Source organism: Ovis aries, chromosome 23 (genome assembly GCF_016772045.2).
Source record: "Ovis aries strain OAR_USU_Benz2616 breed Rambouillet chromosome 23, ARS-UI_Ramb_v3.0, whole genome shotgun sequence".
Taxonomy (NCBI): domain Eukaryota; kingdom Metazoa; phylum Chordata; class Mammalia; order Artiodactyla; family Bovidae; genus Ovis; species Ovis aries.
The window spans coordinates 40,528,505-40,553,380 of NC_056076.1; the positions used below are offsets into that span (position 1 = coordinate 40,528,505).

At 43.1% G+C, this 24,876-nt stretch overlaps 1 protein-coding gene across 2 annotated transcripts in view; it reads right to left on the reverse strand.

Moving 5' to 3' along the window:
• The window catches only part of LAMA1 (laminin subunit alpha 1), a 124,279-nt gene that overhangs the window by 92,439 nt on the left and 6,964 nt on the right, over window positions 1–24,876 (reverse strand). For both annotated transcript variants that reach the window (XM_042239145.2, XM_027961074.3), the window contains exons 2-3: window positions 13,238–13,408; window positions 12,945–13,057 (exon numbers count right to left, since the gene is read on the reverse strand). In XM_042239145.2, the coding sequence (XP_042095079.1) occupies window positions 12,945–13,057; window positions 13,238–13,408 (284 nt within the window). The remainder of the gene's footprint in view (window positions 1–12,944; window positions 13,058–13,237; window positions 13,409–24,876) is intronic.

Here is a 24,876-nt window from a genome sequence, read left to right on the forward strand (position 1 = left end):
TAAGACCAACGCTTGCAGAGTCCGACTTCCAGAATTAATCCCCACCCATGCACTAAAAAAGGTAACGCTTTGTGATTTATTGCTGTTCGGTCGCTATGTCGTGTCCGACTCCTTGCGACTCCATGGACTATAGCATGCCAGACTTTCTTGTCCTTCATCTCCCGGAGTTTGCTCAAACTCATATCCATCACGTTGGTGATGCCATCCAACCATCTCATCCTCCGTCGACCCCTTCTCCTCCTGCCGTCAATCTTTCTCAGCATCAGAGTCTTTTCCAATGAGTTGTCTCTTTGCATCAGGTGGCCAAAGTCTTGGAGCTTCAGCTTCAGCATCATTACTTCCAATGAATATTCAGGGTTGATTTCCTTTAGGATTAACTGCTTTGATCTCCTTGCTGTCCAAGGAACTCTGATTGGTGATTAATAGATTTAAATTTCTTACAATCCAGAGAAAGAAAGTCACAGACTTAGAGACCATGCTTTTCGTTGCCAGAGGGAAGGATGTAGGGAAGGGAGAGTTAGGGAGTTTGGAGGGACATGCACATATTGCGGTATTTAAAATGAATAACCAACAAGGACTTACTGTAGAGCACAGAGAACTCTGCTCAATATTATGTGGCAATCTGGATCGGAGGGGAGTTTGGGGGAGAATGGATGCATGTGTATACATATATGGCTGAGTTGCTCTGCTGCGCACCTGAAATTATTCAGTTCAGCTCAGTTCAGTAGCTCAGTCCTGTCCGACTCTTTGCGACCCCATGAATTGCAGCACGCCAGGCCTCCCTGTCCATCACCAACTCCCAGAGTTCACTCAGATTCACGTCCATCGAGTCAGTGATGCCATCCAGCCATCTCATCCTCTGTCGTCCCCTTCTCCTCCTGCCCCCAATCCCTCCCAGCATCAGAGTCTTTTCCAATGAGTCAACTCTTCGCATGAGGTGGAATTATTACAACATTGTTAATCAGCTATACTCCAATATAAAACAAAAAAAAATTTTTTTTAATATAATGTTTTCCAGGATTCAGGCTTAAAATGATCAATCCAATTGTATTCTCTACACCACAATGCATTATTCACAATGAGTAATATAACTATGAATCTACATGTTCTTTAGATTTCTCACATCATAGGTGTGAAATAATAAATAGGAAACATTTTATAAAATGCAAAGTACGGATATCAGGTATCACTATCAGACTTTTGACTTTATGGTACTTCCCTAAGTACCATAGCTATTCTCCTGACAAGTGGCACCTCTCAAAAGGACGGTATTCAGAGTCGATTCAACTTTGTTCTCTTTTGTTATGACTTGAAAATTCTTTCCTGCCTCTTAAAACCATATTCAAAGATCTAAAACTGTCACCATCATTTGACAGAACATTTGCCTGGGCAGAGATGAATAAACATGGCACAATTTACACCTGTGAAGGTGATCAACAGTATCAGACAAACTGTTAAGCATCTGAATTCAGCTCAGTGCTCCCAAATATGTGTTCAATAAAGTAAAAAAAAAATGTAAATTAATGAATATACATTATATCCGAATGAATGAAAATTCCTTGCTATTTAATAAACAAAGAACAAAAAAAGAAAATGTTAGCATCCACGCTACTAAGGGGTTATGAGACACACCTTTCATTCACTGTTAGTGAGTGTATAAACTGAGCAGTATTTTTGAATGTGCACCTCACTGTATGTGAACTGTGTGTCCATGGAATTCTCCAGGCAAGAATACTGGACTAGATTGACATTTCCTTCTACAGGGGATCTCCCTGACCCAGGGATCGAACCTGGGTCTCCCACATTGCAGGTGGATTCTTTACCGTCTGAGCTACCAGGGAAGCCCATATGTAAAACTGTATATCTCAGTAAAAAGAAAAATGAAAGATATCCATTATGATCACACTGGATGGACTATTTTAGTGCCATAAACAGGCCTTTCCTGTGTCGCTGTCTCCTGGGCACCCTTCCCTCACCCAGTCCTGCATTTGGGTTGTTTCTCTGATGCCCGCAAGCTTCCCAAGTGGCTCAGGTGGTAAAGAATCTGCCTACAATGTGGGAACCCAGGGTTCGATTCCTGGGTCAGGAAGATCCTCTGGAGGAGGAAATGGCAACCCAGTCCAGTATTCTTGCCCGGAGAATCACATGGACAGAAGAGCCTGGTGGGCCACAGTCCGTGGGGTCGCAAAGAGTCAGAAAGGACTGACTGAACTAATACCTTCACTTTCTGATGCCCTCAGCTGCTCTTCCTACCTGTGTCCTGAGCCTGCTCAACCCTCACATCCCCCACACCACTCATCTGCCTTCTTGCCTCTCTCCCCTGCTAGCCCAGAAGCCCCTGAAGGCCAAGATCAACCTTAAATGACAATTTAAGATACAGTGACCATATCTACATTTATATGGAACCAATTGTTTGTTGATTACTTTCCCAGGATGTGGCCATTGAATCCCAGGATTCATCATGGAATTCTGAGATGTCAGCCCTTCAGAAGCAGATGTCATGAATTATTAAACATAGACAGTGTTCTCAGATATGATGGAATGGATCAGAAGAAAATTCCTGGCTGTTAGCATCACAAGTGATTTTTGTTTAAGTTTTTTCTACGTTAAATATTTTCTGCTTCTATATCAGAATAAAGGAAGTTCTGCATAGAGAGGTCCATTGAAGGCATTAAAAGCATGTGAGATATTTTGAAATACAGCAGAGGTATTCATGAGCTACTTTTTTTTTTTTTTTAACGTTGCTACAGCTTTCCTTTTAAAGATGAAGATGTTAGATGTTACCATTTGAATACATTGCTAAGTAAAAAGCAGGAGGAAAAAAAGTTAAAAACAAACACAAGAATGGATTCCAAAATGTATTTTTCAAAGAAAAATTTCTTCAGAAATTAAAACATCTTTTTTGTTTTAGCTTTACTATAATAGGAAGAAATAATTCCAGAACAGACCTCTCTTTCTTTCCATAAATATACAAAAAGCTTTATTTTGAAGCCAAAACAGTTGGAGATAGGAAAGTATATTTTGACAGAGTCCTGCAAAATTCTCTTCACTCACTTTCCAAAATCCTCCCAAGGCTGATCTAAGAAGCCCCGTAGAGCAAGCAAGACTAACAGTACAGCCAACACTCTGCCATTTAAATCAGGAAAAGAAAAAGCAGGGAGCTTTGGTAAACTAAGTTGTGCTAACTGGAAAAATGGTTACGCTTGACTATTTGGCAAACTACCATGGATGACACACATTGGATAAAGCTTAAAAATAAATCTTGTCAGGAAAGGAAACTCCACATATGCCCTCAATTATCTTCATGTATTAAAAAGCAGAGACATCACTTTGTCGACAATGGTCCGGATAGCCAAAGCTATGGTTTTTCCAGCAGCCATGTGCAGATGTGAGAGTTGGACTATAAAGAAAGCTTTTGAGCACCGAAGAATTGATGCTTTTGAACTGTGGTGTTGGAGAAGACTCTTGAGAGTCCCTTGGACTGCAAGGAGATCCAACCAGTCAATCATAAAGGAAATCAACCCTGAATATTCATTGGAAGGACTGATGCTGAAACTGAAGCTCCAATGCTTTGGCCACCTGATGCAAAGAGCTGACTCACTGGAAAATACCCTGATGCTGGAAAAAGACTGAAGGCAAAAGAAGATGGCAGCAGAGCATGAGATGGTTGGATGGCACCACCAACCCAATGGACATGAGTTTGAATAAACTCTGACACTGGAGGACAGAGGAGCCTGAGGTAGTGCAGTCCATGGAATCACAAAGAATCAAACTCAACTTAGCAACTGAACAACAACAAATTCAGCTCACTTATCATTAACATTGAACAATTTAAGGTGTGATTTCTGTATTTCCACTTGGTCCTACAGCTCTTTATGTCGCCTAAATACAAAGGCACAGCCCCTAAAAGGTAAGCTATGGGAGATCAGCAGGGAGAAGGCTCTTTTCAGAAGTGTGAGGCAGTGGGGGTTCAGAGATGTCTCAGAGTGGTTACCCTCTTCCTGTGAAAGGCGGGGGTTGCCCTGTGTTTCCTCCACTTGAATCTCAGCCAACTTCAGGGACTGGGAGGTCCACAGAGCAAAGAAGCAGATGCTGAGTGGCACTGAGGCCAGGCCCTAAAGGGATGCAACCTCTGTCGCTTTCTCTGGAACACCTGTGCTGGAGCCCTGAACTGCCCGGTCGCAGCCTGCCTTGGGCCGCCGTGCTGTGAGGAAGCCCCTAGCCCACAAGGAGAGTTCACAAGGAGGAGCCCTGAGACCACATGAGGGGAGAGCCTTGGCCAGCCCTCCCCCCGCTACCCCAGTGCCACCTCCCTAGCTCCCCAGACACCCCCCTCAACTGCCCCAGGGCCCCTACTCCAGAAGCCCAGACCCCTATCCAACTACCCTAGCACCCCTCCCTTAGCTGCCCAGACCCTACCCCCAACTGCCCAGGGGCCCCTCCTCCAGACCACCTGCCCCAGCTGCTCCCCTGGCAATGCACTGCAGCCTGAGACACACCCACTCAGTCTTCCTGAAACCTTGACCCCCAGAAACAATCCCAGAAAGACATAAAACGAATGTTGCTTCAAGCCATAACGTTTTGCAGTGGTCTCTTATGCAACAGTAGATAACTGGAAGAGACACTGCAAAGGAGAAAACAAAATGAGACAATAAAAATGTGAAAACAAAAGACAGACATATCTCTGAAACGAAAGAGATAAAAACGTCTGAAGGGCAAGGATTTCTCGTGGCTTACTTCCAACTCATAATGAGGGACTTGGTTTCTTCCAACCTATTCATTTTGCCAAACAAACTCAAGAAAAACTTAGTATTTGAAATCAGTTGAGACCCATGTGAAGTTACTGAAATTGAAATAAAATTGAAATAAAATCATTTTGAATAGATGCAAATACACAGCCATTGGTCATTTCGACCAGGATCTCCAGGAATAATTTCTGCCTGACCTGTTTTAACAGACACCCAAGACTCATTCGTAATGAGAAGCTCTAATTTACATGCAACTCTTGTTCTAAAAGTCTTTCAAGATTTTCTGCCTTAAGAATGTGAAATTTGCCTGTTCTTTTCTTGTTTACCTGTCAATGTGCTTAGCAAACACTTTACATTTGGATGATACAATGATAGACCTCAATCCAGCTCTGGCCAATTTTTCAGAAATTTTTTGGGGAAAAAAAACAACAGCAGACATCCAAATTAATGAGGTTTTATAAAACCCAGCACACAAGCAGCTCTTGTCTAAAGGTTTGCGTAAAACAAAGGCCCTTCTGTGATTATGTTCCCACAACAAAGTGCTACTTCCTAATTAAACCTACACAGAGTATAAAGCACTGCTTCAAAAAGCAGCCTTTATCTTCAATGCCATAGAAAATGTTTCCTCTTTTTTACGAAACACACTTTGTCTTCTAAAGGGACATTACACATTTTTACTCACAAATCGGGCCACTCCCAGGGAAAATTTTGCCCAGGTTGAAACATTTTCAAAGGAGGTTACTAAACACTGATGCATTTTCCTGCTTCTTGACCAAAAAACACATTAGGGGACACCCAGATTTACCATGCAAGGAGCGTTGATACTCTGCCCCATTTCCCAGGGGATAGGACCCTGCTGGGTGGCAAAGACAGGAGGGGTTTAGGAAGAATCCAGACACTCCCAAGGCAGGAGGAAGTTGTCAGAGTGCCTGCCAGTCTCCCCGTGAAATCATAACAGAGAGGGAACAATCGTGGGAGACCAGAACAAAGGAGGGGAGACTACCTGGACGGTGTGGAAGGAGATGGAAGCCACAGTGTCCAGCCCCAGGGGCAGCTGTACAGCCATGGGACTCTGGGCAAGCCTGTGGACCACACTCTGCACTGCTACCTCCTAATCTCCAAGTAAGAGCCGTCTCCTCTCCAGGACTATCAGAGATGAAGTAATAAGGACAAGCAAAAATGCTGTAGAGTCTACAAACTATACCTGTGTGGATAGATGTATGTGCGTGTGTGTGTCTGTGTGTATGAGATGGTTGGACGGCATCTCGTATTCTATGCACATGAGTTTGAGCAAACTCTGGGAGATAGTGAAGGACAAGGAAGCCTCCCGTGCGGCAGTCCACGGGGTCACAAAGAGTCAGACACGACTTAGCAACTGAACAACAGCAACAATATACACACACATATATATACACACATAGTATATTGAGTGTACAATACATAGTTGAGCATTCATGTATATGTATTAATAGACTGAAGGCAAAGGGAGGCAAAAAGATTGAAGGCAAAAGAAGAAAAGGGTGGCAGAGGACCGAGATGGTCGGATGGCATCACCAGCTCAATGGATATGAACTTGAGCAAACTCCAGGAAATAGTGAAGGACAGGGAAGCCTCACGTGCTGCAGTCCACGGGGTCACAAAGAGTCAGACACGACTTAGGGACTGAGTAACAACAACACTAATAGATTCTATACGGTACATAGATAATATACTATGTATACTCTATATACACTTTACTAATCCCTATACTATTCTGAATTCTAAAATACTAAATTATAAATCTTATATACAGATTATGTACTACATGTGCTGTATAATCTATACACTATGTATAGATTCCTTACATATAACTGTAAATATATACATGTATAGATCCCTCTACACAACAGGCAGTGAATACTTCTTTTAAAAGAAATACTCAACACTAACTAGAAACGTGCATTCTGAGCCTTGGAAATGATCTGGCCACACTGCACTCCTTCACTGGCATGTACTCCTTTTTCACTGAAACCTCAAGTTATCACCCATAACAGAGAAGCAACCAAAATGTCAGGCGTAAACTGTTGTGCAAATGATGGGTAAGCCCTAGGACAGGATGTTAGTGGAGCTTTAAAATGATTCATAATGATTTCAGTTATACTGGGAAATGATCATGCTATAAAGTTAAATAAAACATCAGGACACAAACATATTTGTCACAAACCTTAGCCAGCCAGAGGGTCGATACTGTCCAAGAATGCAGACAGTCATGAGCTCTACCCTTGAATTACTTCAACTAAGCCTCAGTTCCATCATTTGTCAAAAGGAGCGAATGGGGAACCAGACTCATTGTGTGATTATGAGGGTTCCACGAGCCAGTGCAGGATGAGGGGGCTGCAGGACCCCTGGCCCAGGGGAATAGGTAATAAAAGTGCTAATTTCACTTAGCATGTTTTCAAGGCTCACCCATGATGAAGCATATATATCACAACTGTTCCCTTTTTAAGGCAAAAGGATCCATTCTACGTAGAGACCGCACTTTGTTCATCCCTTCATTGTTGATAGACCCCTGGTTCCTTCTACCTTCCAGCTGTTGTGAATAGGCTGCAATAACACTTGGGTGTTCGAATATAATCTCATTTTGAATTCCTATTTTCAATTCCTCTGAGGATATATCTAGAAGTGGAATTGCTGGATCATATGGAAATGCTGTGTTTAAGGAAGCCACCATACCGTTTTCCACAGCACTGCACCAACCAGCCCTGCACAAGAGTTCTAACTTCTCCATACCCTCACCAACCTTTATTTTCTGTTTTTTTTTTTTTTTGATAACAGCCATGTTGGTGGGTATGAAGTGGTATCTCATTGTGGATTTTCATTTCCACAGTGTCAAAAGATGTTGAGCATCTTTTTCATTGGCCCAGCATCCTAACATAGAGTATCTCAAACTGGAAATCCTTGAGTTATTCAATTGAAAAATACTACCAGAGGAATACATTTAAATATATTTAATAGAATATATACAGTTTCATATGATTAACAACTAAAAGAATGCTGACAGTCATAAAATTCAAGATCTATCAAATGTGCATACTCCCTCTCTCAGAATGATATCTTTAAATTTTTAAGTTATCACAAAGAATCCCTGGCTTGCGTCAGTGGTAAAACACCATCGAACATATTCTGAAGTCACTGGACAGTGAGCAATAGTTTATGACTGGACACTATCCATGTGGTGGTGGTTTAGTCATTCAGTCACGTCCGACTCTTCCGACACCATGGACTGTAGCCTGCCAGGCCCCTCTGTCCGTGGGATTGTCTAGGCAAGAATACTGGAGTGGGTTGCCATTTCCTTCTCCAGGACACCTTCCATGTATATGTTACTTTTACATTTCTTAAGTGACTCATCAGTTCTTTCTTAAAACAATTCCTACAGATTGTTTTCTTTTTAAGTAAGACATTGCTAAGTATCTAACAGTGTAAATTCTAACATACAGTGAATCGATGAAAGAAATGAATCACAGGCATTATTTTAAAGAAGTAAAAAGATAAATTGAATCATTCCTCCTATAATATGTTACTAAGGCAAACACTCCACAGTTAAATCTTACTGGAAACCAAACAACATTTATGGACTTTCTGATAACACCACTTTCTATCTTTTATTCAGTTTATCTTTCAGGTAACCAAACATTGTATACCGAAGCTAAAAATGCCATAATTTCTACAGCTGTCATCAACTAGAAAGTCGCAAACAGGATCAATGTCTTTGGCACTTGCCAACAGAATGAAGCTGACTGATTTGGTCATAAAACCTTAGCACTGACATATTTAAGTTGCATGAACACATTTACAACATGAAGTTGCTATGATTCTTGATAACATTAAGGTCTGCCTAATTTGACTTTCGAAGAAGGCAATGGCACCCCACTCCAGTACTCTTGCCTGGAAAATCCCATGGACGGAGGAGCCTGATGGGCTGCAGTCCATGGGGTCGCTAAGAGCCGGACACGACTGAGCGACTTCACTTTCACTTTTCACTTTCATGCACTGGAGAAGGAAATGGCAACCCACTCCAGTGTTCTTGCCTGGAGAATCCCAGGGACGGGGGAACCTGGTGGGCTGCCGTCTCTGGGGTCACACAGAGTCGGACATGACTGAAGCGACTTAGCAGCATCAGCAGCAATTTTACTTTAAAACCTGTACTTCAGAGCTTACATTTTTACCGAAGGGAAACAAAGCAGTTGATAGGTTATAGCTGATGGCTGGTTATCTTTTAATCCAGTTGTGAACCCAAAAAAGGAATGCAAAAATAAAGCACTGGTTCACAGTGATTCCACACTCACTGCCTCAACTCTGCTGATGTCTGGGCATGCAAGACAAGCCTCTATAAATGTTAACAAGGAAGGGAGAGAAAGAGGAGGAAGAAAAGAGGAAGCAGACAGCTGTGGTCCCTGCCTTCATGGGGTGTATAATCTAGAAATTAACTAGCAGCTGGTGAATAGCTGGCCTGACAGAGAAACATACAGACTTTGACAATGGAAAAGTCATCAGAAGATGTAACCACTTTCACGTTCTGAAAGTTGCGTGTCAATGAGACCCAGTAAACAAGGATAAGAGATGGGAAAAAAAGGAAACAGCATGACAAGGGAGTGGTCCAGATGCCAGTACCTAAGTGGGACCCAAAGATAGCCTTGCTTCTCATGAGACAACCAGCCCTGGGTGCAGCAGAGCAGCCAGGATTGCCATGCATGGGTTCTGGCCAAAAATACTTCACCAGAATGTAATCAAGCCTTATAGCTGAGTTTAGTTCATGAGAAATAAAGGACATAAAGGAACATATTAAAATCACAATGAAACCACTTGACAAGTCCAGAATGTGGGATATTCTACAAGACAAAAAGCCTTGTGTTTTCAAAAACTGAATATCACTTTTTAAAAACAGTGTGTGCATGCTAAGTTGCTTCAGTCATATCCGAGTCTTTGCAACTCCATGGATGGTAGTCTGTCAGGCTCTTCTGTCCATGGGATTCTCTAGGCAAGAATACTGGAGTGGGTTGCTATGCCCTCCTTCAGAGGATCTTACTTACCCAGGGACTGAAACCGCATCCCCTGTGTCTCCTGCATTGACAGGTAAGTTCTTTACCACTAGTAACACCTGGGAAGCCCCCCCGCCCCTGAAAGGGAGAACAATTCAGGTTAGAAGTTTAAGAAGCATAGTAATCAAATGCAATGTGGGTTCCTTTTTGATCCTGGTTTGAAAAACAAAACAAAACCTATAAAATACATCAGTGATTAAATTGGGACAACTGGATCTCAGTGAAGAAATAGTTAGTTACTAGGACATTGCTGTCAGCTTTGTTAGCTAATGGCACAGTGCCTATTTGTAACAAATGTCCTATTTTCTGAAGATACAAAAAACCTTGCATTGGTCCAATGGCACCATGACTGCAATTCACTTGGAAAGTGTTCCCAATGTGGCAAAATGTTTAAAAATCCCTGAATCTTGGGGGTGGTTATATGTGTGTCACAATAATACATTTGTTACATATTCAAAATATTTCACAATAAAAATAATAGATAAATATATCTGAGAAAGGTTTGCTCAGATAGAACCATCTGAACTTTTTTTTAAAAAAACTTAAAGCACAGTAGAAATTTTATATTCTGCAAAAGATGAAGAAAATTCTGAGTGTTTTGTTATTTAAAATTATCTTAATTTAGAAGCTTATCTAAAAACACTAGAATTTACCTGCTGTGCTGTGCTAAGTCGCTTCAGTCATGTACGACTCCATGCACCATAGCCCACCAGGCTCCTCTCTCCATGGAATTCTCCAGGCAACAATACTGGAATGGGTTGCCATTTCCTACTCCAGGGGATATTCCCGACTCAGGGATCGACTGGCAGGCAGGTTCTTTACCACTAATGCCACCTGGGAAGCCCTAGAAGCCTGTATAACTCTGTCCATGACTCGGTGTGAATAAGACTTAAAGACCTAAAACTGAGGCCCCTGAATTCCTCAAGCTGATTCAGTCCAACTTATGGCAAAAGCTCTCGTTAGGAGAAGCCAAGATCGACAAATTGCAAGATAAATAGCAGTCGAACTTGGGATTTGAAGTTTCTCTGTAAAATGTCCAGCTGTTAATTTGGCCAAACTCACATAGTATCACATTCCTAATAATGAAAATGTACTTTTTTCCCTCAAAGAAGGAAAATACATTGAGAAGATGATGAGAAAACCAACATTTCCTGCAGAAGCATCCTTACCACTGAAACAAAGACAAAAAAAAGCCAAGGCAAAAAGGGGATTTTTGCTCTTTTCCTTTAGGTGGCTTTGAAAAGGCAAAGGCATGTCACATTAATTCAGGATTTGTGGCTGAAAACGCCCAGATGTATTATTTTAGTTACATGATTCTACGAACCTGAACTTGGAAAATGTCTCCTCAGCTTTACATCTTACTACCTCATTTACCATTATGATTAGAGCTCAAAAGTTCCTTATACGTGAACATACACAGTATTGTCTTGCTTTTACTTAAAATTCTGCGTATTTTGTGATTTCCCTGGTGGCTCAGATGGTAAAGAATCTCCTGCAATACAGGAGATATAGGTTTGATCCCTGAGTCGGGAAGATCTCTTGGAGAAGGGAATAGCTACCCACTCCAGTATTCTTGGCTGGAGAATTCCATGGACAGAGGAGTCTTTGGGCTGCAGTCCATGAGGTTACAAAGAGGTGGACACGACAGAGTGACTAACACTTTCATGTTTCACTTTCATTCAAAAAATTATGATTCTTCATCATGAAATCTCCAAAATTCATACTGTACACCTTTTGAATGAGTTGTCTCTTTCATTGCATATTTCCCATGATACCGATGAGTTCTGACCAAGAGGAACAGAATAGAAATAAATAAGAAGGCTATGTTATGGCTTTTCCGGAGAACTGAAATAGAAATTTGACAAAAGCTGCCACCTTTTTTTTTCATCCCTTTCACTCAGATTTCTTCCCTTTTCCTTCCTTTCCCTAGAGATATTTGGGGCAACCAACGCTCATATTGTATTTCACCCCATTGTCCTGAGTGGTCTTGAGCAAAGCTAGGGAGCTACACATGTGATCTAAGCCAATTAAACCCTACCTTTCTTAGCTGGTGCTGAAGGCTTCCTCACTGAGCACTAGGGTGCTCACACCTCTCATACACAGCATCAAAGGGTCCAGAGGTTTAATGCTATCTCCTTCTGTTTCCAAGCCTTATTTTCTACACAGCACCCTTTACTAGAGCTGCATGGTGAAAATAGTGAGATAATAAGCTTGAAAGGCAGCAAATGCATGTGTTTTGTGCCCCTACCAGCTGTGTGTGTGTGGACACTGGGTACCACTTGTCAAGGCATCACGGGTGGATGGATGATCAGCCTCCTGACACAGTGTCTAAGAACATCAAACCACATGGGAACAATTCCATTCATCACCCCAAGGATACCTGGACATGATAAATGTGACCAGAACCAGTACCAACGACAAACTCTGTGCTTCACTCAAATCCACCAAGTGGAAAAACAGTGAGAGCAGGATGTAGACATGTTAGGAACAAGTGGACTTTCCTTGTGTATAAAGAGCATTTAAGAGACGCTTGCTCCTTGGAAGAAAAGCTATGACAAACCCAGTGGATTAAAAAGCAGAGACATCACTTTGCTGACAAAGGTCCAGATAATCAAAGCTATGATTTTTCCAGTAGTCATGAATGGATGTGAGTCTTGGACCATAAAGAAGGCTGAGCACTGAAGAACTGATGCTTTCAAACTGTAGTGCTAGAAAAGACTCTTGAGAGTCATTTGGACAGCAAGGAGATGAAACCAGTCAATCCTAAAGGAAATCACCCCTGAATAGTCATTGGAAGGACTGATACTGAAGCTGAAGCTCCAATATTTTGACCACCTGATGCAAGGCGCCAATTCATTGCAAAAGACCCTGATGCTGGAAAAGACTGAGGGCAGGAGGAGAAGAAGGAGACAGAGGATGAGATGGTTGAATGGCATCACTGACTCAATGGACATGAGTCTGAGCAAACTTCAAGAGATGGTGAAGGTCAGGTAAGTCTAGTGTGCTGTGGTCCATGGGGTCACAAACAGTCAGACATGACTTAGCGACTAAACAACAACAATGCGAGATTACAGCGCAGCCACCCACCGCGTCCTGCAGGGCCTCCAGCCTCACCCACCTGCCTCAGGTCCAGCGTGATCGTGACCCAGTGGTACTCTCTCCCGTTCTGAATACTAGGACTCTGCCACCAGTTATTGGTGCCGTCAATGGCGTTGGATATCGGATGCCGTTCTGTTGAAGGAAAACAAAAAACCCGCTACGCTCTCAGATTGTGGTTTAAGGTTGCTAACTCCTAAACTGTAATATAGTGGAAATGAACAGCAGTAAGGAGAACGCAGGCCCGTGGCTTCCTAATAGACGTCTCCAGTGACCGTTTAGGAAGGGGTACATTCCTACGGGGGCCCCACTTGCCTTTGGGGTTGGCACTGCTGCTATCGCAGACCCGGCACTGGGCATTGCGCATGGCCCGCCCAGGCACATGCTCCACCAGCTTGCAGTACGTCTCTGGCCCCTTCTCCCCGCAGGTCGCATTGGTGCTGATGTGTGCATTGCTGGCAAGGTTGAGGATGGCAGGGAACAGGCCTGAAAGTCAAAGTCACCAGATCAGCTCAGCCACTTGAAACCACAGGTCATATCACTGCATCTCACTCTGCTGGTGAAGCAGAAGTGTTAGTCACTCAGTCATGTCTGACTCTTTGCAACCCCATGGATCGTAGCCTACAGTCTATGTAGGAGCCCTACCAGCCTCCTCTGTCCATAGCATTCTTCAGGCAAGAATACTGGAGTGGGTTGCCATTCTCTTCTCCAGGGGATCTTACCAACCCAGGGATTGAACCTGGGTCTCCTGCATTTTGGCAGGTGGATTCTTTACCATCTGAGCCACAGAAGATGGCCAATTTATGGTCACCAAAGGGAAAAGGGTTCTCTACCACTAGTGCCACCTGGGAAGCCCAAGTACATTTAAAAAAAGAAAAAATCCTCACCATGCATGTATTAATAAGAAAATAATAATAATAACTTACTAGGTAGTCTTCCAAAGACTTTCCACATAAAACAGAGCTACCCTAGTAGTTCTCTGGGCTACCCTGGTGGCTCAGTGGTAAAGAATCCACCTGCCAACGCAGGAGACATGGGTTCAATCTCTGATCTGGGAAGATTTCCTGGAGGAGGAAATGGCAACCCTCTCCAGCATTCTTGCCTGGAAAATCCCATGGACCGAAAAGCCTGGCAGGCTACAGTTCATGGGGTTGCAAAGAGTTGGACACAACTGAGCTACTAAAAAACAACAAATTACCAGTTATATCCTAGGAGAATGACCCTAATCAAATTAATCAAATCAAAGTTTCTCAACAGAAAATAGTCATGGAATATTGTATTCTAGAATATTACTCTTAAATTTGAAACATAACAGACATACACAGTATACTAGGTATAAAACATGATTTTTCATTTTTTACTTAAAGTTGGTCATTTTTATCACATGCTTTTGGGATATGTTAATTAAAAAGGCTTAAGGAATAAAACAGATGTACTTTTATGTTTAATTATGCAGTTCCTCAATTTATTCTTTTTATCAACCAGTAGTTAAGACACATATTTTATGCAATAAAATGATCTAATTCTTAAAGTGACACGTAATTCTTGGAAATGCTACTTACATGGGGGGAGAAGCTGATACTTATTGGTTTTGGTACTGAGGTAAATACTAATTTTCTCCTTCCCTTATGACCACAATATTCTAGTAATCTGGTTTGAATGTATATCATGAACTGACAATTTAAAATACAATAAGTTTGTGACTGTGGAGTCACATCTGAAGAGCTGCAACGGAGTTTTCTGGGCTCTGGGTCATGTCTGTGCATTTAGATTTGCAGCACAATCAACCCTGTCCATTCCCTTCCCACAGACCAGCCAAGCGAGGAGAAGAAAAAAGGTCATAGGAACTTAGTTAACAATGCATTTCTCTGTCAACAAATCCTTTACCAGCTAACTCTAAAAATGTTCTCACTTTCTCTTTTTCTCCTCCCCCCTCAGCTGCGGGACATCAAGAGAACTGCCCACTTCCTGCTTGGGTCTCCCCCGACCCTGACCTGCAAGAGCCTTGAGTTATGGAGGGAGTGGGGGGGTCAGTAGGGCACCTGCTTCTCCACTCAGGAGCCTACACTCTGAGTCACTGAGAAAAAGAAGTTTAAGCTGTGTGAATATCAACATAATTTCGGTGAATAATATCTTAATTGTAAGAACCAACAACAGGTTGTTCTTGCACTACACAGGTTTTAGAGCACCTGCATGCAGGCTCAATTGCTCAGTCATATCTGACTCTTTGTGACCCCTTGGGCTGAAGCCTGCCAGCCTCCTCTGTGGATTTTCCCAGGGAAGAATACTGGAGAGGGTTGCCATTTCCTCCTTCAGGGGATCTTCCTGACCCAGAGATCGAACCCGTGTCTCCTATATTGGCAGATGGGTGCTTCTCTGGTTGGTATTGTACAGACACTCCTAAGCAAAGGAAAGAGAGACCCCTTCGCTAGCATGATCGTGTAGAAACGCCTTGAACTGACTAATTTCAAAAATCTGCAGTGGTGCATTTGCCTTTCACTAAAACTAAATCTTTCTTCTCAGATAAGCTCATGTTTGGGGGGAAAAAGTCACTAAAAATTATTATTACATTTGCTCTCATTCCATAGTTCTAGAATAATTATTATTCCTCACTGTCTATGAGCACATCTGTGAGAGGATGAAAGCTGGAAATTTGCACTGGAGGAAGCATGTTTGAAAAAGAATTTTTAAAAATTCATCAGGTTGCTGAATGTTTCCAAAGACTACCAAAATACTTCAGTATTTCAGAGCTCAGAGAACTCTACTCAATGGTCTGTAGTAACCTAAATGGGAAGGAAATCCAGCAAAGAAGGAATATATATATACCTCAGGGCTTCCCTCGGAGAAGGCGATGGCACCCCACTCCAGTACTCCTGCCTGGAAAATTCCATGGATAGAGGAACCTGGTGGGCTGCAGTCCATGAGGTCGCTGAGTCGGACACGACTGAGCGACTTCACTTTCACTTTTCACTTTCCTGCACTGGAGAAGGAAATGGCAATCCACTCCAGTGTTCTTGCCTGGAGAATCCCAGGGACAGGGGAGCCTGGTGGGCTGCCGTCCATGGGGTCGCACAGAGTCGGACACGACTGAAGTGACTTAGCAGCAGCAGGGCTTCCCTGATAGCTCAGCTGGTAAAGAATCCGCCTCCAATGGGGAAACCTGGGTTCCATCCCTGGGTTGGGAAGATCCCCCGGAGAAGGGTTTGGCAATTCACTCCAGTACTCTTGCTGGAGAATCCCCATGGACAGAAGTGCATGGCAGGCTACAGTCTATGGGGTTGCAAAGAGTCAGACACGACTGAGTGACTAAGCATAGCACACCACATACATACCTAGAGCGGATTCACTTTGCTGTACAGCAGAAAGTAACCCAACATTGTAAAGCAGCTATGCTCCAATAAAAATTAATTTTAAAAAACCAGCACTAAATACACTAACAAAAGACTACTGAAGTATTTCAATAAAGAACAACTAACATGAGCTTCAAGTTAGGAGGAGAAATAGGAAACTAAAGGGTGAGAAAGGGCATTGGGATCAAGAATCCACCATGAAAAAAAGTTTGATTTACACATAAAAGTCGACAGCAGAATGAGGACTGTAGCTGGCACATGGATCCCGGTTTCCCCTCACCTGGCCGTGCACTTAATGCATGAGACATCTGTACACTTTTGTCGGGAGACATTATTTACTTTAGCTAATGTTACCATGATTCGTACTTTTGCCCTCATTCAGGACACACAATGGATTCATTTTTTTACCCTATGTTTAACCAGTGGCTAAAGACTTCATAACGCCAAACCCATCAAGCATGAAATAAATTCTTTCTCACTCACCAGCAGTTGTTTTTTTTTTTTAATTATTTTTAAATTGGATATAGCTGCTTTACAATGTCGTGTTGGTTTCTGCTGTACGACAAAGTGAGTCAGCTATATACACACATATATCCCCTCCCTCTAAAGCCTCCCTCCCACCACCCCGCTCAAGCCCTCTAGGGCATCACAGAGCACCAAGCTGAGCTCCCTGTGCCGGACAGCAGCTTCCCACTAGCTAGCCATTGGACACATGGTGGCGTGTATATGTCAATGCCACTCTCCCAGTTCTTCCCCCTGCCCCTCCCTCCTGTCCATTCTCTATATCTGTGTCTCTGTTCATGCCCTGCAAATAGAATCATCAGTTCCATTCTTCTAGATCCCGCATATATGTGTTAACATACAATATTTTTTCTCTGACCTCACTCTGTATGACAGATACTAGACTCTGCTTTTTAACTTTCTTTCTTCACACTCTGTCTCCTGAGAAACCTGCATGTGTGTCAAGAAGCAACAGTTAGAACGGAATGTGGGACAGCTAACTGGTTCAAAACTAGGAAAGGAGTATAACAAGGCTGTATATTGTCACCCTGCTTATTTAACTTCTATGCGGAGCACATCAAGTGAAATGCAGAGCTGGATGAATCACAGGCAGGAATCGAGACTGCTGGAAGAAATATCAATAACCTCAGATATACACAGATGATAACACTCTAATGGTAGAAAGTGAAGAGGAACTAAAGAGTCTCTTGATGAAGGAGAAAGAGGAGAATTTTGAAAAAGCTGGCTTAAAATTCAACATTGAAAAAACTAAGATCACGGCATCTGGTTCCATCACTTCACGGCAAACAGAAAGGAAAAAATGGAAGCAGTAACTGATTTTATTTTCCTGGGCTCCAAAATCACTGCGGACAGTAACTGCAGCCAGGAAATTAAAAGATGCTAGCTCCTTGGAAGAAAAGCTACAACAAACCTGGACAGTGTATTCAAAAGCAGAGACATCACTTTACCAGCAAAGGTTCAGATAGTCAAAGCTATGATTTTTCCAGTAGTCAGTACGGATGTGAGAGTTGGACCATAAAGAAGGCTGAGGGCCAAAGAATTGATGCTTTCAAACTGTAGTGCTGGAGAAGACTCCTGACAGTCCCTTGGAGAGCAAAGAGATAAAACCAGTTAATCCTAAAGGAAATCAACCCTGAATATTCATTGGAAGGACTGACATTGAAGCTCCAATCCTTTGGCTACCTCGTGGGAAGAGCTGACCCACTGGAAAAGACCCTTTTGCTGGGAAAGACTGATGAAAGCAAAAGGAGAAGAGGGCGCAGAGAATAAGATGGTTAGATAGAATCACCGACTTGATGAACATGAATTTTAGCAAACTCTGGGAGATAGTGAAGGACAGGGAAGCCTGGCATGCTACAGTCCACGGGGTCGCAAAGAGTCGGACAAGACTTAGTGACTGAAAAACAACAAACAATTTAATCACTGATGGCTGTTACAAAAAGTATTAAAATATTTTAGAGACTCTAAGGCCCTTTCCAGCACAGTGGGGAAAAAAATAGGTGGGAGAGAGAGAAATACCTCACAGGGTCTTGAAGAAGTCAAATCCCGGCCCCTGGGAGTTTGGCATCTAACACCCTTAACTTTTTTTCTCACATGGGGAGATGAAAAAAAAGTCTAATCTCAGAGAACCCAGAGGGGGTGGTGGGCAAAAGGCCTTGGAAGCGTTTTCCAGTGTCCATTTCCATGGCGATGGGCTGGAGGTGTCCTTGACAAAGGCAGAGTTTCTCACTGTAAGATAAACAAGCCATGCAGACCTTGGCCCGAATATTGTCTGTAGAAAATAACAATTTATCAGGACTGCCTCCTCCTCCCACAGAGGTTCCTTAATGCTTTTGTTTGATGATACCGTGAGTTTTTATTCAACACCCAAGTTTAGTAGAAAAGACCATAGCTACAATTCATTCATTAAGAGATTTTCTCTTGTTGCCACAAAAGTGAAATTGAAGGGCAGCAATTAAAAAGCTTTTTTTGATCAAAATCATGATTGCACACAGGCAAAGCACAAAAGCACCTCAACATTAGTGGTTATTTTTTTAATTTCAAATCATTCTTATTACCCTGGGAAGGCACTGCCTTTTCCCCTCCTTCCAAATTCTTACAGGAGGGAATTTAGCTTATTTTGTTGTTCAGTTGCTAAGTCACATCTGACTCTTTGCAACCCCATGGACTGCAGCACACCAGGCTTCCCTGTCCTTCACTATCTCCTGGAGTTTGCTCAAATTTGTGTCCACTGAGTCAGTGAATTCAGCTTAAAATCAAAACACAAGTGCAGCTTTTGAGTGGGAAAATGAACAACTCTGCAGAATGAAAATAAAGTTATATTTTGCTTGTATCATTGATCATGTCTGCAATGTTTATATATTTGCTTAAATACCTAAAAACATCAATTAATTTAACATTTTCTGACCGGCCATTGCTTCCAAAGACCACCAACTTTTCCACAAACCCTTCAAGGTCTTAGCAGTCTTAGTAATCCTCCTCCTCTTCATCTGCCATTTCTGAGCTCTATCACATAGATTTCACTTGTTTATGCTTTAAGTTTCGGCATTCTCTTTCTGTTCCAAAGGCTACTTCATGGGTATGCAGTCGCCCTTGGTTTAAAGCTCTGTCAAAACTGTCTGGAAGTTTTTCGTCATTTAAACAAGGACCCCCCCATATTTTCATTTCTCATCAACTCTCTTAAAATTACGTATCTGGTTCTGGATGTGCCTCCTGAATGCATCAATCAAGGGCTGTCCTCGGGAGCACCTATGGACCTCTGGTCAAACCACTTGGCTGTGGAGACGCCCAATGCGTCACCATCTCTCACACCAGAAAATGACCCCGAGGAGGTTGCATCCACCAGGTTACAGTTCCCCTTAAGCCAGAACATACCTAGAGGGACAGCTTACAAACAACAAAAGCATTTGCCATATCTTCCACCAGAGTCCAACAATAGACAAATTGACTTGATAACCAGGGTAAACACCCCAATCAAAAGTCCTGAGTCATGTTATCTTGGTGTTGACCTCACTGGGGTTGATAACACTGCATTTTCTGAGTTCTAGCACCATTATTTTTTCAATGGTAAACTGAAAAATAACAATAGTACTAGTAGCGATTGGGCGGCCTCTTTATCCAGAAGGTGTGTGCTAAGCCCCCTTAGTCATGTCCAACTCCCTGCGACAATATGGACCGTAGCTGCCAGGCTCCTCTGTCCACAGGGGTTCTCTGGGTAAGAATAGGGTAACTAGGCTCTCCTCCACCAGATCTTCCCGACCCAGGGATCGACCCCACAGTTCTTACATCTTCTGCACTGGCAGACAGGTTCTTTACCACTAGCTCCACCTGGAATACATACACTTAATGTGATCACTTTTCTTATTTATTTATTTTTTTAAAGCTGTTACTGAATCAGGGATGTATATGAGAGTAGTGGTGGTCACTGTCTCCGGTTCCTGGCCTCACACTGGCTCTTCTCTCAACTTCAGTTCAGATTCTATTCCTTACATTACTCAAAAGGCCCTTGTCAAAGTCTCCATTCCCCAGCATGACGTTCACTTGGCCCCACAGTAGCTTCTGTAAACAAGGGCTTTTCTCTCTGGCTTTCAGCCCCTCTCCCTTGGCTCTCTCACGCTGCAGACTCCTAATGTGCCCCCTGTTACAGCGGCTTGCTGGCTGTCTCTGCCAGCGATCCAGACTCTCCTGTGACCCGATGTCGCAAGAAAAAGCAGAAGAGGCAGGTCCCCGCAACAGGCGGATCCTCAGCGGGAAGCAGGAAGGCATGTACTTTTCCAGAAAGCTGTTTCCAAACACAAGAGAAGTGACACAAAGAATACAGGCTTGAGGACACAGACTTGGGTTCTTCATCCCATGTGCCCTGCGCTTCCTTGTTGAGTATGACCAAGCCCCACGTGGGAAAGGACAGAACAGGGCATCAAACATGTGGGAAGTGAACCCGCTAGGCTCTGGAATGAGCGGAATCTTAACAGTGGCTGAAATTTTAAAAAGTACAAGCCTCCCAGGGGGAGGTGCAGGACCTTCCACATTTCCCCAAAACCAGTCCCCCACCCCACAACCCCATCCCCCACCAGCAAGCACCACACAACCTGGGCCAAGATAGAAAAAATGCTCTAGCTCCCAGTGATGAGGACTCACAACAGGAAAATGACGCTAGGAGAAAAGTGAATGTGACCTGAGGTGGAATGAATAGATGACCCTTAGCATCCACAATTGTGATCCTTATCCTTGAGCTCTGCAGGAGATACTTGAAATTCATTCTGGGCTCAGCTGGGCAGAGAGAGAGAGTTCAAGCAGAACTTCTCAAACTTTTATCAAATCACCCGGAGATCTTGTTACAAATGCAAATATTCTGCAGGGCTGGGCTGGGCTGAGGCTAAGCTTCTTCATGGTTCAGTATCTCCCTGGGGCTGCTGCTCTGACTTCAACAGATAAAATGATCTCTTGGGATGTTTCCAGCTCTAACACAACGGGATTGGTTAATTTGGCTGAGGCTTGGCACAAAGTTCATCAGACTGATGAGTAAGATCACGCTTCCTCCAGAGTGTTCTGTCACTATTTAACCAGAACTCTAGGTTCCCCGTCCGACATTCACATCTTGGAGACCTTGGAAAACTATTTTTAGAGGGAATTGGGGGGCCTTGGTTAAAACCAAGGTTTTGGGCTTATTGTAAAGAAGGAAAAAAGGTCAAGGCCTCTAAACTGAAAGATGTAACATAGGAACAAGGTCCCCTTTGCGTCAACCAGGCAAGCTATTAAAGCAAACCAGGGTCTGAGTGGTGCTGCCCCTGCTGAGTTCATCCATACTGAAAACAATGCTGTTGAAGGCACAGTGAAAGGCTTCAGGGATGTTAAAATGTAAAGAAGTTTATGTACCCTCCCTGCCTAATGCTGACAGAGATCCAGCCCTCTCAGCCCATCCTGTCCTGATGCTGCTCGTGTTCTGACCCACTGTCTTCACAAAGGCCTGGGGAAGGCCCTGCACAGCAAGGAGGAGGGGGCGGGCCAGAGGGGACAGCATGGCAGAGGACATTCCCTGACCACCCTGGGATCTTGCACTCGAGCTTCCGGGAGACAGTCCAGGTCTAGGTGACAAGCTAGAGGAGAGGATCTTAGCAAAACAGGGCCATTCTCAGGAGGGGACGTCTTCCCATCCTAGTGAGGAAAACAGCTGGAGAGATGCAGGGAAGGTCAAGGACACAGCAGTGCCCTTGGGCACCCTCCCCCCACCCCTTGTCTGATTACATGTAAGGTTTCTCAAGTTATTTTTTGGAAAAGACCCTGATGCTGGGAAAGATTGAGAGCAGGAGGAGAAGGGGGCAACCAAGGATGGTTGGATGGCATCACAGACTCAATGGACATGAGTTTGAGCACACTCTGGGAGACAGTGAAGGACGGAGAAACCCAGAGTGCTACAATCCATGGGGTCGCAAAGAGTGAGACATGATTTAGCGACTGAACAACAATAATATTAATTTTCTTTATTAATTTTCTTTCATTTAAAAAATTCTTCCCTATATATTCATTACGATAATACAGTCAGGGAAAATTTAGTCTATTTCTGCACATTAGCAATGAGGAAATCAAGACCCAGGCTGGACCACAAAAATAGGTAACTCTCAAATAGGCCACATGTACAACTTCTCTTTTTTCTTAACTGAGTATATTTGACTTACAATGATTCAGGTATATAGCAAAGTGATTCATTTATACACATATTAATACTTCTGGGCATCAGAGAAGGGCCAGATTAGCTCTCCATACATTCTAGACTTTTTACTGAAAAAGAATAAAACACTTAAGAAAAATTAACAAAGGAAATTCAATACCAATACACTGAAAACTATGAAAAATTTCTGAGATAAATTAAATCACATCAAAATGAATGATGATATTTCTTAAACACAGACAAGAAAACTCAATATTATCAGAGAGCACTTCTCCCCAAATGGATCTACAGAGTCACTCTAATTCCTACCAAAATCCTAGCCATCTCTGTTGTAGAAATTGACAAGCTAACAGTAATGGAAATGCAAAGGACCTAGAACTGTCAAAGCAATTTCGAGAAAGTCAACAGTGTGGAATGGTTTACACCCCCTAGTTCAAAACTTACTACGAAGCCAGAGGAATCCAGACAGTTAGCTTAGGAATAGACACACGGATCAACAAAGCAACAGAGTCCAGAAATATATATCGAAAATCTAGCCAATTCCGTCAAATATTATTTCTGAATTATTTGAACACTGAATTTGAAATCATGTCACTTACAGAAAACCCTCTCGTGCACAAATTTTCAGGGAATGTTTGACCACAGAAAAAGAGGTACAACTCAACTTGGTCAATTATAATGGTTAAAACAAACCAACAAAGTAGGAAGCTCTAAAGGCTTACTAGATGTTCTGCTCATATTTCTGGAGAGAATGGGCCATTCTTTCATTCAGCAATAAGTGATTTTTATCAAACAAACATCCATCTGTGACATAAATTCTGTATGCCTTTGTTCTGTTCCTGAGAAGACCAGGCTGGCTTAGCCCCAAGAGCCTGGAGGGGAACAGCTGTCTCCCACTTAAACAACATCCTCCAAACGCAGGCAGGTAGAGTTCTTTTGAATAAAAACTCTATAAAAATATAACTCCAAGAGATGGTCAACAAATGCCAACAAGACTGAAGTCAATAGAAGTCACTGTCTTTAAACGAAAATCCAGTGCAGTAGAAATAACCAGCGTTTTTAACCAGCATTCTCTTTCTGTTCTCAGTGACATTATTTCACTGCAGTAACTTGGGCAATGGTGGTGGGCATTCAGAAACAAAAACTCCTCCAAATTTGAGCTGAGGTACACAGGTAGTAGGATCCCTCAGGTACTTCTCATGCCTGCTTGACTACAGCTCTGGGGATTCAAGGACCACTGGCCACCAGAGTGTGGAACATTCTAGAAACTCAACAAATACTTTTTGAATATGTAAGGTTCTGTGGTGTATGTGTGCGTAGTGTCTGTTGTGTATGTGGGGGGTGATGGGGGTGGGTGTTGGGGATGTAGAAGGAAGAATGGCTCTTATTTTGCTGGTGGAGCTAGGAGGGAAGTCATAAGCCAAACACTGAAAAGATCTCCTAAAAATGCAAATGACTAATCCTCACCTGAGACCACAGAAGCTGTAATCCCTGGGGCTGGGGCCTCCACAATGATGTGATTAAAATCAAACGTGCAGCCCAGAGAGAAAATGTCTGTATTAACTGTACCGTCTCTGTGAGGGCTCAGAGGGGTCACCAAACAGGCGAGCTGTGTGTTTCCACGACAGAAAGGAAGCCTAGAGGAGTAGATGTCACCCAATAGGAAGTTTGGTGAGGAAGCCACCAGGAGCTCAATTCTTCGGCCTCCCCATTCCTTGCCCACCACTGGGCTGCAACACGAATTTATGTGACTGGAAGCAAGCAAAATATAGACACTTATTTCCACTGGCGCAACTTGAATCTCCCAACCATTCCTCCACCATAATTTCTCACAGAGAACATTTCTTTCTAGATATGCACTTGGACTTCCTCCATCAAGAATGTCCACTTGGAATCAAAATGAGGAAAGCCACTGAGAACAAGGACCACAAGACACTTCCTGACTTGGGGCCTGGCTGGTGGAGGATCCATTACATGTTCAGTCCATGAAGCTGAGCAGGTAAATGAATGGGCAAACACAGGGGGAAAAGGAGAAAAACTGGCTAGAAATGACAACAATCCTACAAGAAAACATTACTCCATAGCCCAAGACGGTATCAAGGACTTTATGCCAGCTCCCTTACAAGGGCAGTGGAGTGCCTAAAGACATTTCCCAAGGTCAAGAATATCTCGAACTCTCCCACCTCTAAACTTCTAGAGTGAACAAAAGTATAGCCACGAAGTCAGGGCAGAGGTGTAAAGAGCTGGCAAAACTAGATTGTGGAGAAAAAGACAGAAATGCCAGAGCTGGAGATTTAGACGGAAGGGGCTGAAGGATGGACAATGGGAATTTTGAGGACGGGAAAGAGTGCCCACCACTGGACAGAGCAACAGGGACAGGAAGTACGTCAAGTGGCAGAGAATAGTTCTGGAAA